The sequence below is a fragment of the Silene latifolia genome, chromosome 4, assembly GCF_048544455.1.
Source record: "Silene latifolia isolate original U9 population chromosome 4, ASM4854445v1, whole genome shotgun sequence".
NCBI lineage: Eukaryota > Viridiplantae > Streptophyta > Magnoliopsida > Caryophyllales > Caryophyllaceae > Silene > Silene latifolia.
The window spans coordinates 111,355,842-111,374,020 of record NC_133529.1 but is presented as its reverse complement, the minus strand read 5'-3'; the positions used below and the strand labels follow the sequence as shown (position 1 = coordinate 111,374,020).

The window sequence follows — 18,179 nt, the reverse complement described above, 5'->3', positions numbered from 1 at the left end:
CATATGGAGTCTTGTCGACAGCTTTAGTCGGACTTGGTTAAGTATAAGAGCAATCGACAAAGAGCAAAACCCCATAATGAATCAGGCACTACCGTGTGACTCATCATGGATCAAACCATATCAAGTAAGGTTCGATTTCTCCGTTCGGACACACCATTTAATTGAGGTGTTCCGGTGGAGTTAAGCGTAGAAACGATTCCACGGTCTTTAAGGTGTTGATCAAACTCATTTGAAAGATATTCGCCACCCCGATCCGAACGGAGTGCTTTAACCTTTCTACCCGGTTGGTTCTGTACCTGTCGGTATTCCTTGAATTTCTCAAAGGACTCACTTTTATGCTTCATTAAGTAGACATATCCGTATCTACTCAAATCGTCCGTGAAAGTGATAAAATATCTATAGCCATCTCTAGCGGTAATTGACATAGGTCCACAAACATCAGTATGTATGAGTCCTAATAGGTCACTAGCGCGCATTCCTACACCTTTGAAGGAAATTCGAGTCATCTTGCCAATGAGACATGATTCACACGTGCCATATGTAGAAAAATCGAATGCGGGAATAGTCCCATTATCGACGAGTTTCTTCACGCGTTTCTCATTTATGTGTTCCATTCGACAATGCCATAGATAGGTTTGATCTTTGTCACCAACCTTTATTTTCTTATTATTCACGTGTAATACTTCCGTGGTTTGATCTAAGATGTAAATTCCATTCATGGAAACTGCTTTGCCATAAATCATTTCATTAAAAAGAAAATACAGGTATTATCCTTTATTGAAAATGCAAAATCGTCTATATCGAGTACGGAAATTGAAATAATGTTCTTAGATAAACTGGGTACATAGTAACAGTTATATAAAATAACTCAAAACCACTAGGGAGTTGGATTACATATGTTCCCTTCGAGACTGCAAAAACTCGTGCTCCATTCCCGACTCGCAAGTCCACATCACCCTTTTCGAGAGGTATGATGTTCTTTAGGTCCTGCAAATTATTACACAGATGAGAACCACAACCAAGATCAAGTACCCAAGTTCAAAACTTGTATGGTTAATCTCAATCATATGAATATAAGATGACATACCAACAGAACGACGCGGCTGCTTTGATGTCCTCACGGTACATGGGACAATTCCTCCTCCAATGTCCAGTCTTGTGACAATGGTAGCACTCAATGTCACCGCCCTTGCTCTTTGCCTTGCCCTGTGAGCCACTAGTCTCACCGGGCCCACTCTTACCGTTTCCTGGCTTCTTAAACTTTGGCTCACCTACAGCTAGGTCGCCATGAGTCTTGCCCTTACCTTTACCCTTGTTGAAAATCGTGAGAACATCCTGCTTCACACTCCCACTCAATTTCATATCCTTCTCGGCATGTACGAGAAGGGAGTGTAGCTCATGAGGACTCTTTTTCAAGTCATTCATGTAGTAGTTCGCCCTGAAAAGGGCAAAACCATCGTGAAGAGAATGAAGCATTCGGTCTATGACAATGCTCTCACTGATTTTACAATCAAGTGCCTCCAGCTTCTCGACATTCTCAATCATGTGAAGAATGTGTGGGCTAACCGGTTGGCCCTTCTGGAGTTTCGCATCAAAGAAGCGACATGTATGCTCATAAGTAACGATTCTCGGTGCCTTTGAGAACTCGTTAGTGAGCGTGGTGAAAATCTTGTTTGCACCCTGAGCAATGAAGCGTCTCTGCAAATTGGTTTTCATTGCAAAGATGAGTACGTTCTTTATCGCACCCGCTTCCATAACGAAGTCACTATAAGCGAGTGACTCGTTGACTCCTGCATTGGGGCCTGGGTTGACCGGTATTGGCTCGATTAAGTACTTGAGCTTACCGTCAATGCAATGGCAAAAGATTCCGTAGTGCCGCCTCCCGGTCTGCAAAGTTGGACCCGTCGTTTTTCGACGTGTGAACGATTCATCTGGTCCATAAAAATTTTAAGCCAGGACGCGCGATCAAGTGTGGCACTAGGCATTGGGATTGCGTTATTTCCAGCCATTTCGTTGTAACAGTATTATGAAAAAATAATCGTGTTCTACACTGCGAGAAGAAGAATAAAAATAATAAGCATGTGCATCGTTTATATTTTTAAGTCTAATGAACTACTGTCATAACGCGAAGACTCAAAAAACATTTATACAATTGACCTCCCTCAAGAATTATATAAATGATCCCAAGACTCAATTCTCTGTAAATTGATAAGCTAACCTATTAGCTAATTCTACTGTTAGAATTCTTGGTCGATAAATTTCTGTAAATTCTATCTTTAGTCCATCATAATCACGAGAAACTCTTCGGACTATGATGTTGAGGTAAACTAAGTCAACACAACTACGTACCCAACGTAGAAGGGGTCATATTATGCCTACCGACGAAGAAGGGATTCATAGTTGTTTGCCCTTATAAAGACTAATCTCAATTTCCGTTTTAGAGGAAGATCCCATCAACTTTATTTTAATTCATTTTAAGTGAACTAATATCTAGCATGCGAGAATGAATAAACTAAGGTGATGGCTTAAAGACTGTGACATCTGTATGTCCATGAAAACTAACATACAACCTATATGAGTCAATTTTCATGCATTTTATTAGTAGGTGGTTTGGTTTTAGGCGGAATATGATGCATAAACTAACTTGTGAATGAAAAGCAATAAGAATGAAAAACGTAAAAACAGTAAAAGTCCTAGTGTGGCCTATCCTATCAAAATGAACAATAAATACAAGTTTGGAATCCTCCTTGGACCCGAGAAGCTTGTCTTGATGTTCCATCTTGATCCATGTAGCGAGGGTGAGCTCCAATCTCCATCTTTAGTCTTCTTTTGAAAATTACAATAAATAAAATTTACATAATAAACCTATTTATTACATTCTAATTTCAAAACCCAAAAACTAAAGAAAAATAAAGGAGATTCGAGATCTCATAATTACATTAAAAATTATGTTTCCTTCATTACGAAAACATAATTTGACTAAGGCCACACTAAGTATTACAACTGATTGCAAAAATACGTAAATTAAATTCATTCAATCGATTCATTCAACAAAAATAAAATATAATGCATCAACTAAAATAAATTAAACATACATGACACAATTCCTTAATTATGTTGATTAATTTATCCAAACCACCTATTTAAATTAACAAATTAAGTGACAATTCCTCAATTAATCACATTAATTTCAAACTTAATTCATATTAAACTTGTAATATGAATTTAATCCATCAATATTTTAATCTGCTTTAAAATAATTAGGTATCTTTTAATTATGAACCGCTTCACAATAATTAATTGGCCCAAAAAAAACTTTAAAATTAGCTCGGTAAAACCGAAACAACTCAAAAATAATCTTTCTCTCGGTTTTACACCTAAAATCAATTTTTTTTTTTTTTTTTTTTTTTATAAACTGTCCAGCCGTGAACAGGAACATTAAAAAAACAGCCCAATTTTTTTTTTTTCTTTTTCATTTTTGCGGCAAAAACAACAAGACAAAAACAGCCCGTTTTGTTTTCTTTTTAAACTCGACTTTATCTGTAAAAACCGAAACACATATTTTTTTTTTTTTTTTTTTATGAACTGCTTCAGTGAACAGTAACCGAAACGTGCATAGTAACAGAAAAAAAAAAATTCTTACTTTTCTCGGATGCTTTTCAAATCGGCATAAACAAAAACAGCCGCAAAAAAACTTTAATCGGTTTTTCAGGAGAAACCGAAAGAAAGAAAAAAAAAAGAATTTTTTTTTTTTATAAAAATGCTGTTCATCCGTGAACAGTAACGGAAACGAAAAAAAAATCCACGGCTCAAAAAAAATTCCAACCGATTATATTTTTTCGCAAACCCTAATTATTGTTTACAAACAATTTTATGAGAATCATCAAAATTAAAATTTGTGGACTTGCTCTGATACCACTTGTGGGAAATAATCTGTATACTTCCCTTAAAATTGAAGGATTATAACGAATTTAATTAAGACGATCACAAGTCATAAATAAAATACATAAACAAAATAAAAGATTCAGAAATAACCTTCGGTCCTAGAAAATATGGCCTAAGAACAATATCAAAGTAGATATTCGCCTATCAGTTGCACCCAAGACGATATGAGATATGCCCTTCTGATTATGCTAGAAATCGATCCAAAATTTTCTGTAAAATTTAGGTTTTTGTGTTTTTTCTGATGAGAAGAGGCAAAAGCAATGAGTAGAAAAATTAGGTTAAAAATTTCCCTCCCTCATCACCCTATACAACCGAGTATATAGATGATTAGTGTAGATTTTCATATTTTATTTTTCCGGCCCATATGCTAACCGAAATAAGAGAGGTCCATTTCTTTTTTTTTTCGGTTTTTACAAAAAATGTATAAAATGTGTAAATTGTCATCTAGTGAGGATCGAACCCATGACCTCTTGGTTTGTGTACCCTCACTATTACCAATATGGCACATTCAACTTGTTGATATTAAATATAACTGATTACATTTAATTACGAATTAACAGATTAATTCGTCCAAGCTAACATTACATACATTTAATTAAATATAACTTATCATATTTAATTTACGAATTCACAGTTAATTCGTCTCAACTAATATTATTTAATATTCATTAAATAATTGTCTCATCAACACATTGACTAACTGTTTAGTCATATTAGGCATCAATGTGATCATATTTCTATAACCACATCTCTCAAACACATCCTATAGGTGTGACCTTTAGGGACCAGTTGATCACCGCCATCTGTATGATAATAACGTCAAACTTTCTAGCAAGCCAACCGTTATTAGGTAAACGTTAATCAACTGATTAAATATACGAAGTATACCCTTGTGAACCTTTAAGAGATTTACAAATGTTATCACACTAATTTGTGGAGGACACAAGCTCCAACACTGGGTACTCTATCAAGTGGCCCTTACTCTGTCGAGTAAGGGTGTTTTGTATTTTAAAACAGTAGTCTGCCTGTAGGATACTCGATCGAGCATCCTGGGTACTCGATCGAGTAAGTGGCACTCGATCGAGTACGTTGGCTACTCGATCGAGTAGCTCGGTTTACGGGTAATATTTTGTCGGGTTTTGTTAATAATGCGAATAGGTATATAAAGCTTTCCGTCATCATCACTAAACACTTTTATCAAACCTAGTTACTTCAAAAGAGATTTTAACCTACGTACTTCGTATATTTTGCATTATTGACAAATACCGGAGCGTGGGAGGTCGGAATCCACCGTTCTTTACATCCTTGTGATCCTTGCGTCGAGGGTAAGATCTACGTACTGATTTTATAGTAATTTATTAAGGTTGTTTAAACCCTAATTTGGGGATTTGGGGGTTTTGTTGGTTTTTATGATTGTTAGTAATTATGTGATCATATGTTAGGAGGAGAATTCGTAGAAGAGGCTTTTTGATAACAGCTGTTGAGATCGTCTGATTGTTTTGCATTCCAGGTAGGGTTTCCCTACTCAGTATTATTCACATACGTGTTGATTGTGATCTATGTTTAATGAGTATTATCATACGAGTGTTGTGACGGTTGTGGAATTGTTTACTGCTGGTAGTTATGATTGATTGTATCTGTCTGTGGTATTCGGGGTGCGTCCCTGGCTGAGTGGGGTCACTTGCGGGAGTGGCTTCACGCCCATTATTCGCCTTCTGTGGAACCCGCCACAGAAGGGATGTGCACGTTAATGGATTTGGGTTATTCGCTCTATGGTATGAGTGGGGCTTAGGTGGGAACGGTTGCGGTTCCCCACTGGCGGAGTGAAGTAACCTGTTGCGACGGGTACTCTGGCAGAACTACACACTTTAGTGTGTAGTCGGTGATGAGGAGTTGATTGTGGAGTTTGGGTTATGTGACGGTTGAGATATGTTGGTTTCTGTCTTGTAGTAGTTGTATATGTATGATTGTGTGAATAGTACTGACCCCGTTTTATTGTTTTAAAAACTGTGGTGATCCATTCGGGGATGGTGAGCAGTTGTTGAGCAGGTATGAGTCGAGACATATGGGCTAGCTAGGATGTTTCACCTTCAGATGATAGAGTCTTCCGCTGTAGCTTGAGTAGTTTATCAGACATTTGTTTAGTTGTTTAGACAGTTGGCTTATGAACATGTAATCCGTTTTTGGCAGTTTGGTTTTTTGATTGTATTCACTTTAAACTTTATACTATTTAAACGTTGTTTCTTTATTGTGTTTTGACTATCATTGACTCGGGAAACCGAGATGGTAACAGCTTTATACCTGAGTGGTCCTGGCAAGGCACTTGGAGTATGGGGGTGTTATATCTAGGCAATTGAAGCCTTATGAGGAGAATTATCCGACGCATGATCTAAAGTTGGGTGCAGTTGTGTTTGCTCTTAAGATTTAGAGGCATTATCTATATGGGGCGACCTTTAAGGTGTTTTCAGATCACAAGAGTCTCATGTACATCTTCACTCAAAAGGAGTTGAACATGAGACAGAGGAGGTGGATGGAGTTGATTGGGGATTATGACATGGATATTATATACCATGAAGGGAAATCTAATGTGGTTGCAGATGCTTTGAGCAGGAGGAGCGTGCATTCTCTTTGCACGGTTGTGTCTTTGATGGGATTAAGAGATGAGGTGGGAAAGTTTGGGATACATATGACCCAGAAAGGGGATACTATAGGAGATTTGACAGTGGAGCCAGACCTTTATGATGATATTTGCAGTAAACAGGCGTTGGATCCCAAGATTGAGGAATGGAGAACTGGAGTAGAGAAAGGGACAGTGTCTAGATTCTCTATTCATACAGATGGTAGTGTGAGATTTGATGGGAGGTGGTGTGTTCCGAACGATGAGGAGTTGAAAAAGATAATCATGACAGAGGCTCATTGCACACCATACTCGGTACATCCAGGCGGTGACAAGTTATATAAAGATTTAAAGAAGACTTTCTGGTGGCCGGGGATGAAGAAGGAAACAGCTAAGTTCGTGGCTCGTTGTTTGACATGTCAGAGAGTGAAAAGGGAGCAGCGACGACCACAAGGTAAGATTCAGTCTCTTGAGGTACCTGAGTGGAAGTGGGAGCCCATTTCTATGGATTTTATCGTGGGTTTACCGAAGAGTCAATAGGGTAATAACATGATATGGGTTATAGTGGATCGTTTGACCAAGTCAGCTCATTTTGTGCCAATGAAAGATACATGGACCAAGATACAGTTAGTTATGGCTTATCGGAAAAACGTGGTTCGCTTGCATGGGGTGCCTAAGGATATAGTGTCTGATAGAGATTCGAGGTTCATCTCACGGTTTTGGAAAGAGTTTCAGGAATCTATGGGAACTACCTTAAAGATGAGTATAGCATTTCATCCTGCGACAGATGGCCAGACGGAAAGGGCCATCAAGACTTTAGAGGACATGTTGCGTGCTTGTGTTATGGATTTTGGTGGTAGCTGGGAGCAGAGGTTGGATTTGGTTGAGTTTTCCTACAACAACAACTATCACACCAGTATTGGCATGACACCATTTGAGGCTTTATATGGGAAGAGGTGTAGGAGTCCGATTTGTTGGGACGATAGTGCTGAGGCAGTGGTTTTAGGATCAGAGATGGTACATGAGATGGTGGAACAGATTAAGCTGATCAGACAGAGGATGAGAGCGGCCCAGGATCGAATAAAGAGTTATGCAGATCTGCATCGCCGGGATATAGAGTTTCAGGTTGGGGACAAGGTTCTTTTGAAAGTGTCTCCTATGTGTTGGGTCATGAGATTTGGTAAGAAAGGGAAGCTGAGCCAGAAGTTCATAGGACCGTATGAGATCTTGGATTGTGTGGGCGAGGTTGCGTATCGGTTAGCTTTACCGTCTGCTTTGGATAAAGTGCATAATGTGTTTCATGTGTCTCAGCTGCGGAAGTATGTTAGTGATCCATCACATGTGTTAGAGGTAGAGAACATAGAGCTGAATGAGTCCTTGTCTTATCTTGAGGTGCCTAAACAGATTCTTGATCGAAAGGTTAGGAAAACTAGACATGGGGAGATAGTGTTGCTTAAGGTTCTTTGGTCTAACCATGAGGTTGAGGAGGCTACATGGGAGGCGGAAGAGGCAATGAGGGAACGGTATCCGTCTCTTTTTGATCAGGTATGTATGGTTACGGGGACGTAACCTTGTTTCTTTTAGGGGGGTAGCAGATGGTCGCATAGAGTTTTTGCATGTTTTCATAGAGTTTTGTATGTCTTATGTTGGTTTTGGTACAACTAGTAGTTGCCTTGAGTCGGATTGAGTTTTGTTTTGGGAGGTGTGATGGGAGGTTTGGTGTTGAGTTTTGTTTATGTTGTTGTGTCGGGAAGGTGTTAGTATGTTTGTTTTTGTTTGTGGTTTGAACTTCGGGGACGAAGTTCTTTTTAAGGAGGGAAGACTGGAATACTACGGTTTTATGTGTCTTGGGGTACTCTATCGAGTGGGGCTTACTCTATCGAGTAAGTATGTTTTTACGCAAAACAGTAGACTTCCTGTAGGGTACTCGATCGAGTAAGCTTGACACTCGATCGAGTAAGGGTCACTCGATCGAGTAAGTGACTTACTCGATCGAGTAAGGCGGTTAACGGGTGATTTTGCGACGGGTTTGTTAATAATGCGGATTAATATATAATGTTTCGTCATCTTTTTCCTAAAACACTTTTCATACCCTAAATAACACAAAGAGAAGATTAAAGTTACGTTGCTTCATCCGCATCGCATTATTAGCAAATCCCAGAGTTAGGAGTGTCGGTTTTCATCGTTCTTTATACCTTTGTGATCCTTGCGTCGAGGGTAAGATTTACGTACAATTTTCATATCATTTTGTTAAAGTTGGTTAAACCCTAATTGAGTGGTTTGAGGATTTTTGGTGTTTTATATGATATGGTAGTAATAATATGTATGTATGTATAGGAGGAGGGTTAGTTGAGGAGAGATTCTGATCTAGCTGCTTGATCGTCTGATTCCGTGTTTGCTTTCCAGGTAGGGTTTCCCTACTCAGTATTAGTTACATAATGTGTGGTGATGGTTGTTGTGATTAAAGATTGATTGTTTTGTTGAGTTGTTAGACGGTTGTTGTTTTCATGCTGTTGATTGGTTTGTATCTGTCTGTGATATTCGGGGCGCATCCCTGGTTGAGTGGAGTCACTTGCGGGAGTGGCTTCACGCCCTTGGTTCGCCCTCTGTGGAACCCGCCACAGGAGGGGATGCACACATTAAGGAAACTTGGGTTTATCGCTCAGTGGTGATGAACGGGGATTTGGTGGGTACGGCTGCGGTCCCCCACTGGCGGTGTGGAGTACTTGTTGTGATGGGTACTCTGGCAGGGCTACGCACTTTAGTGTGTAGTCAGATGTGTGGAGATTGATTATGGAGTTTGGAGGATTGATGTATTGTTGGGCTGTTTGTGTACTTGTTTCGTTGTGGATTGGTTGTGTGTAATTAGTACTGACCCCGTTTTAATGTTTTAAAAACTATGGTGATCCATTCGGGGATGGTGAGCAGTTATTGAGCAGGTATGATATGACGCGTATGGGATAGCTGGGATGAGTCATCACGTGGCAGTTAGAAGTCTTCCGCTGTGTCAGACGATGTTTAGTTGTTTTGATAGTTTTATCAGTAGACCGTTTTGAGTACTTTGTATTTCAGTTTAATAGTTTTGGAGTTGACATGTAAACACTTTAAACCGTATTTACTTTCAAATATGTTTCGTTATTGTCTTATGATTATCATTGTCTCGGGTAACCGAGATGGTGACGTTTCCATACCTTAAGTGGTCCTGGTAAGGCACTTGGAGTATGGGGGTGTCACATTAAATTGGGGTGTTTGGTTGGGGGTATTGAAATAGAACGGAATGGATTTAACTCATTCTAGTGTTTGGTTGGAGTATTTTGAAATGTAGTTAGAATCCTAATGACTTCTAATTTCACCCCAGTCCCTCGGAATTCCATACCCAACTCACCCTTTAGTTCTGCTACTAGTTGTCACTACCTATTAACTTATTTACTCGTAACATATATCCGGTACATGTCCAATTCTTATACCATACACCTGCACCCAGGTGTATGGTACTTCCTACTCCCAATATTAAAAAAAAAAGAAAAAAAATTAAATAATAAAAGTCCCCCACTACTTAACAATTATCACTTTGCATAAACTCTTTCTTTCTCCTGTTTCAAACTACGTCTTCCGTTTCTATCAAAAAAAATCGTCCATAAAATTTAATTTTCCATCCAACACAGTGGTTTTGTAATCTTGATTCGAGTTTTGAGTAATTAAATTCTAACTTATCAGGTATGTGTTAAAATTACTTCGTGTTTTGATTAATTAAATTCTAATTTATCGGGTTTGCGTTGAAATTACATAAACTCTAAAAGTTGTATAATACCGTGAATTAAATTGAGTTTTTATGTTTTATCTCTCATTATTTATGATTAAATTTGTGGTTTCGAGTGTGATATTCATCATATGACACTATCATATTCACTCAGAATTTAGTGAATATGATAATTTAATTTGATGAATATGTCTTATCAAGTGTGATATTCATCATAAGTCACTATTATATTCGTTTTGATTTTAGTGAATATGATAATATAATTTGATGAATATGTAGTATTTAGTGTGATATTCACCTTATGATACAATTATATTCACGTTGAGTTAAATGAATATGATAGTGTAATTTGATGAACGTGTGTTATGTAATGTGATATTCATTTTATGACACTGTTATATTCACTTTGAGTTTAGCGAATATCGGTCTAATTTGATGACTATGAACTGTAAATTTGATAAAACTCGAATACAAATAGATGAAAGAAAACTACGAATTTAATAAATTCAATAGGATTTTAAATTTGATAAATTGAGTAATTTAGAAAAGAAAAAAAAAGGTACGGTAAGAGAAGTAGTGGGTAGTTTATTTTTTTTTTCTTTTTTATTTTTTTTTTGCCCATAACTACCAGTATATCTTACTCCCTACTCCTGAGAGTAGGATATAATTTGCCGTACATGTCTATTAAAATTAATACAAATTTCCATTTAAAACGGATCACCTTTGATATTTCCAAGTTTCCTACACATCACCCCTTTGGCCTTTTGTTGTTTTGAGTTGCATAATAAGTAGGTAAACCAATATCTTAATGTCCTAACTACCTATCATATGTAGCTTAACTCAACGTTTTACCTCTTCATCCTTTCTGTCTCATTCTAACATTATATCTCCATTTAAGCAAAAGACATATATTTTTTATACAAAAAAGGATATGCCAATGTCACTCGAATCCCTGCATTTTGCCCTGGAACTTTTTGAGCAATATAATTGTGTCAATCTAATGTTAGGTAATAACCATATGACCATAAACTTGCACAAGGCTTTAGATATATACGGTTCAAATTTGGTCGATATATTTTTTTTTTTTTCATATACGAAATATTATGTATGTGTTTAATAATTCGACAATGACAGACGTAAAATTGTATCTTGTGGCGGAATCTGTAATACGTGGGATCTTTAAACGCTACATTTTTTAACAATTAACATTTTATTATATTGTTAATTTTTTTCTAATTTGAAATAATTATAATTTAGTCACGTGTGACCCAATAATAAGTAAATAAAAAAATAAAAAGTAAATAAAGCAAATGTCCTGGTAATATAAGTTATATACTTATTGGTCGATATTTTTTTTTCTTAAGGCCGGGGGTATTATCGCTAAAGATAAAAGAAAGAATGTTGGGAGTAAACATTGATCAACTTATAGCTTCAAATCTTAATTTTACGGCATTATTGTTGTACAGTCTTTTTGTAATTTTGTTATATATAAATAGGAAATCAAATATTTATGAACATTTATATTGATGATCACGCGAAAAAAAGTGAATTAATTATATACGATAATTGGTAGATTCGATAATGTATGTAGGAAGTATTTATCAACTCCACTAATTCTTTAACACCTTACAAGCATAATGTATATATCATACCTAGAATAATAATGCCATAATATGATGCATAATGTGTGCAACTCTTATTCCATGAGACTCGACTAGATCACGTTTCCGAATCACCATCCTTACATGTTTTTAATTTCTTAGATTTGTACGTTTTCGTAAAACTAAATCTCGAATTCATTTTAGTTAAATACCAATTCTTTTTTAAAATCGTATTAACTTAACACGACTCTCACACCTGTTTAAAATAGAGGTTGTGAGAGGTCTTAAGCTGGCGACCTTAAACAAGACCAACTGTTAGTTAAAATTAAACAGTCCACACATTTATTGGTAAGATAGGTTTATCGAGGAATTGCATGAAAAATAATGAGATATATACAAGATGTTTATTTATACTAATGCAAAAGATCTTGTTTCTTAATCTAACTTAAGGACATACAATATTCACATTAGTAATCGTTTTCCTAATCTAATACTACAAATATTCACAATTAGGAAATGTAAGACATTAGGAAAGTCTACCAAGACGGAAACCCGACTTGGTTTACGAATGATTTCCAATATAGCCACTAAACCACAAAAAACTCCTCAAAAGCATATGCTATTAGAGTATGAAGGAAAATGAATATATACATCCTGATTAATATGTCTGACAAAGGAAATTATAATTTTTTAAAGTTGATCTGAATTAGGAAATGTGTACGTTTTTGACAAAAACAAATAAATAAATATATAATCTGATAGAGTAATCCTCAAGCAAAGTATTGAAAACTTATCAGTTTTATATAAGGATACTCTTCATTCTCTATTAGACCATCCCCAAGCAAAGGTCGCGCTAATTAGGTCACGACCCTGTTTTACTCTTAATCCCACTTTATTTATCTTGACCTACTTTCACCCTCCCAAGCAGAAGGTCACGACCTATGTCATCAATCCAATCATTTTTCACTTTCCAACCAATTACATCTCTCTACATTATATCACTTTTTCATATATATATATATTTTTATTAATTATTAATATTGTCAACCAATCACATATCGCCACATATAGGTCATGAGTTTGGTCAATTTGCTTCACCAAAGGTCACAAATTGATCACCAAAGGTCACAAATTGACCTCTTCTCTCCAAAGGTCACCATAATTTTTTTGTTAATTGATGATTAGTGTAACCAAGCAAGGTCATGACCTAGCAATTGACCTTGCTTGAGGATGGTCTTAAAGAACATGCACATATGAACCTAGATAACAATCAAGATGCTACTGCAAGATCTAGTTATATGAATTAAAATGTAACAAAAGCTTTTAAAAGGTCCAAATATGGAATAAGTAAACAAGTCACATGTGAAGAATATATCTAATTAATGAAACTTCTGAATTTTCTTTAACAAAATAAAAACATTTGTGTTTAAATTATGCTTATGCCTAATAATTGTGTTTCTAAACAAACATATATATCAGAAAAAACCCTTTTAGATGAGCTTATACTATACACTTTAATTGATCAAAGTTTGCCCTAACTATAAGAAACTATTCTTGTCTTTCAATTCTACCCATTTTTTGGTTCAAAATACTCATTTTTTTTCAAGTTTTGATATATGATGTGTCTTCCAAAACAAAAACATGTAGAAAATCATAGCTTTAACCCTTTAAGCTTTAAGTTGTGGAAGCCCTAAGAGTGAAAATTCATTAAATCTTGAAAATGAATTAGCCCCAACGAATAGTATTGAAACTCAGTATCATCCACCAATACCGTATATATACTCGGTATATAATAACATTATCCTACATATACACTTGGTAGTCAACATTTTAGGAAAGAAGAAGAAGAAAGAAAGAGAGAAGACAAAAAGAGTTCTTCTTCACTGAAATAAGCAGGTTAGAAAGAGTGAAGTGTAGAAGTTTTAGAAGAAAAGTATCAATTCCCAAAGAGTAGCCAAGAAGATATACATATATATACAACATCTAGCTAATTAACTACTAATTAATTAATTATTTTAATTGATGAAAGAGTGTCCTACCAGCTTAGTACTCCCTCAAATTATTGACTGAAACGGAGGAGTAATATTATCTTAAGATGACATGTTTTAGTGAAACTTGTGTATGTTCTTTATGTTTTTGATTAGACAAGAAGAATCCTTCCTGCTCTTAACAACTTGTTACCCACTGTCTTCGTTTTCTAGTAATATTATTATTATTATTTATTACTACTAATTAATTATACTCTACAAGTATTTATTATGGTTTCCTGAAAACAATGCAAAAATGTTATGAAAAAGAAATTAAACACATGCATCTTTGTGTTACTACTATACTATATAAACACTATACACTATCTAATCATGAAATTTATTAATTAAAATGTAAACAAATTAAAAGTACTAAGATTAGTACAATCATAGATTGATTGACATAGAAGGTTTCTTTCACTTGTTTTGTATTTATAAATTAAACTAGTAGGAGTACAACTGTGGTAGAGGATAACATAGGAAATTCAAATTAAACAAACATCAACTTAATTATATATTAATAATCTAAATAATGCAAAACAAAAAAAATGATTAATTAACACCACTAATTTAATCAATTAGTTACTTTAATCATCATCAATCACACAACTTTCTCACAAAACAAGAACATAAATTAATTAACACTACTAATTAAACAAGTTCCATTGTTAAACACACACACACCAACATCATAATCTATAAAATGAAAATCAAAAAAAAAAAAAATAAAACTTCCAAAGAACAACATAAGAAGAAGATGAACAAGCTAAGGTTATAATAATTTAATTATATGATAACAACAACATTATTTTTGGCTGACCTCAACTTTTATATTATATTATTCATCAATGCACCATGAATGAATTTCATCCCTTGGATCAACCTTCATCATCATCATCATGATTATCATCATCTCCTAGAGTAGCTTCAAAGGTAAGCTTAAGAACAATACTTGGAATATTTTCAACCAAATGGAGGTCTACCACCTGAAGTACTGTTATTGTTGTTGTTATTGCTATTTGCCCATCCGTCAACTGGCATCTGAACGTTTTGCATATTCACTGGCAAGTTAAAGAAGGGCAGCCCGGAAGACGGGTCTGGAAAACCGGCCCCGTTAGTCCCACCAGTCTGCATCTGGAGGGCTCCAGCAGAACCTGCTGGAGCCCCCACATCTTCTTCCTCTAAGGGAAGTCGTTCGTAGGCAACGTTGGTGAACGACGAGGCGATGACTATTACCGGTCCTGCCGCTATTAGTTCACCGACAACGTTACCTCCTACGACTTGACCCTGCCCGCCTGCTAGGAAAACGGTTAAGCTTGTTGCCCCGGGTGGAGCGGGTGGGGGAAGGAATGAGCCTGACAGCGAGAGGATCTCGAATCTTCCGTGGAGGGTTACCACTGCTGAGCCTCCAGCACCGCCTCCTGGTTGTCGGAGGCTCACGTTGGTGACCGTCCCGGTCCCACTCAAGACACAGATCCCTCGTTGTCTTCGACGAGCGTAGTTCGCTACGCACTCAAATATATCACACCCACTTCCTACCTCAAGGATGTGAGCCCTTAACGTGTTTGCGCTCTCCCTAGTAATAATAACTGGGGGCTTAGGTTTATTTTTCGACCCAGGGGGTCGTCCCCTGGGTCGACGACCAACCACATCCCCAGGACCTGAGCTGTTTACCAGGTCTAATCCATTATGACCATCATTATTGTCGTTGTTATTGTTATTATTATCGTCTTCTGATTGATCCGACCTTTGTTGTAAATGAAGGTCGGGACGATGTTGGTGAAGTTGATGAACGTAACGATTTGCTGACCCTAAATCTAAGCCAGCCATGCCTACATAAACATTCAAAAAAATTCTAGTAGGTTAAATTTTTTATAATAAAAAGTAAATTAAAATAAACAAGAGAGAACAGTTCACAATTGTTTTAATTTTATTTGTATTTGTATGATGGAATTATTATATGGAGAAAAATAAAGAAAAGGAGAGTTGTAATAGAACTCAAAGTTTATTATTTAGGGATAAATATAATAAATATAAGAGGGTATTATGAGTAGAGAGAAAGAAAAGGAAGAGAATGGGGGAAGGTGGGATGGGAGACAAGGACTCAATGTGATAGGGAAGACGCAGTCATTTCTTTCATACGCTCTTTCTCTTAATCTTTTGTTAATTGTCTTAATTTAATATTAGTAAAGTCATTAGTGGAAAAGCTAATTAACATTATTCAATTCTATGTCTTGGTCACTTTATTTTAATAACTGGGAAAAAGTTTTTGTTCGTTTAATCATGTCATTAGACGCGCATTTCGCGAAGATGTCGTTGTCTAGTGGTAGTGACGAAGGTTCTGCGATATGTGGATGATAGATCACATGTTTGAATTGTAATTTAATGTAATTGGCTAGGTCTATTTAATGTAATTGTCACGGTTGATTTAGCGTATCTATTGAAGATAGATCATGCTTCACCGGTTAAAATGGTGCGGTTTTAATTTGTAGGCGATAATTGATATAGTTCATAATGTAATGATTTTATTCTCGAGGTCTTAGTTTAGTTAAGACTGAAATATTGTATTAATATGTCAAGGGTTTGTAATTTGAATCACCCTTTTCCCATATATTATATGTGACTTGCGCCTCACTTGACACAAAGAAAAGGCCTTGTTGTGCAGAAGCGTGAATATCTCGTATTGGGCCTCTGCTGCGCCGATGTCCACTGTTTATAATAGTACGATACTGTCCGCTTTGGGCCAAGTCCGCACGGATTTTATCTTGGACTCCTTCCCAAAAGGCCTCGTACTATTATATTTTGTGGCACTTTATAAAGATGATCTTTTATCTCTACACTACGATGTGGGACATATATTTGCACCCTAACAATCCTCCCCTCAAACTAAGGACCATCATCTTGACTCAGACCTTGATCACAATGGAGAACTCCCACACTTTACACCCCCAACTTCTAGACATCTGCATCACCAAGTCTTGATAACCTCCCCTTAAACGAAACACCATGTGTCTCAGGGGCTCGACGGCTCGTGCTACACTTGCGTACCAAACTCCTCTGCATCCAATATAACCTAGACTGGGTTTGAATCCACTGCCTTAGCGCGTCACACCGAACCGCCTTTGGACTTAACATGGACCACTTTTGTTGCCTCCATTAAGCCTCAGCCCACCTTCGCGCCGGGTCGATGACGGTCTTCTCTTGGACGGCCTGTCTCATCGCCGTGAGACCCATGTCGCTTCTCGCGAACATATTAGCTCTCCCTCGAGCTATAGGAGTTCTACGCCTTACAGTATAGGACCACCTTCAAGTCTTAGGCCTGATGCATCCTCGTGTCTAGCCCAAGTCGAACCTTGGGCTCTGATACCACTTGTTGTGCGGAAGCGTGAATATCTCATATTGGGCCTCTGCTGCGCCGGTGTTCATAATAGTACGATATTGTCTGCTTTAATTTGGGCGAAGCCCTCACGGATTTTCTCTCTTAGGTTCATTCCCAAAGACCTGCTAGCTCGTACTATTATATTTTGTGACACTTTATAAGATGACTTTTTTACCTTTATACTATTGATGTGAGACATGGATTTGCACGCTAACAGATTTTTCTCTTCTTACATTCAAAAAGTTTAGAACAAACGGTTGAACTTGTGTTTAATTTCGTGTTATTCTAATAACTTGACTTAGCTTTCGAAATTTTGATTGCATTTTACCAAATTTGTCTTTGGTAACGTCAAAATAAACAACGATTCGAACCAATGATAGATAGAAAAACAAATAATTTTTTTATCCAACATTGTACTTCTTGTTACTACTATATGTTATATATTCTGTAACTAATTTACAATTGGAATCAATGGAAGAAATAGTTTTCTTTTGATGTTGTATGGAGTAATTAACAATGGACTAGAGTGAAACTCTTCTTTTGGCAGCTGTGCAGCGAAGCATTGGCGACAAGAGCAAACATTGCCACTCGAGTTCGAGGTGAGTCTTCTTTCTGTTCTCTTTGTAATTCTTCCATTGAGTCTAGTATCCATCTGTTTAGGGATTGTGTGGTTGCTCAACGGGTGTGGGAGGGGATTGATCTTCTTAGTGGGGAAGAGGCATGCGAAGGGAGCACTAGGGATTGGGTGGAAGAAAGGTGGAGGGACTTTGGCGCGCGGGAGTGTGGGTGGTTCATGGTTGGATGTTGGGCATTGTGGGAGCATCGAAACAATGTTGTTTTTAATGGTAAG

The 18,179-nt window shown here is 36.8% G+C and overlaps 1 protein-coding gene across 1 annotated transcript; it reads right to left on the bottom strand.

Moving 5' to 3' along the window:
- Positions 1 to 14,594: 14,594 nt before the first annotated feature.
- On the bottom strand, positions 14,595 to 15,941 carry LOC141652409 (AT-hook motif nuclear-localized protein 23-like). Its single transcript, XM_074459861.1, has one exon. The coding sequence runs from the start codon at positions 15,778 to 15,780 to the stop codon at positions 14,914 to 14,916; it is 867 nt and encodes a 288-aa protein (XP_074315962.1). The 5' UTR covers positions 15,781 to 15,941; the 3' UTR covers positions 14,595 to 14,913.
- Positions 15,942 to 18,179: the final 2,238 nt, after the last annotated feature.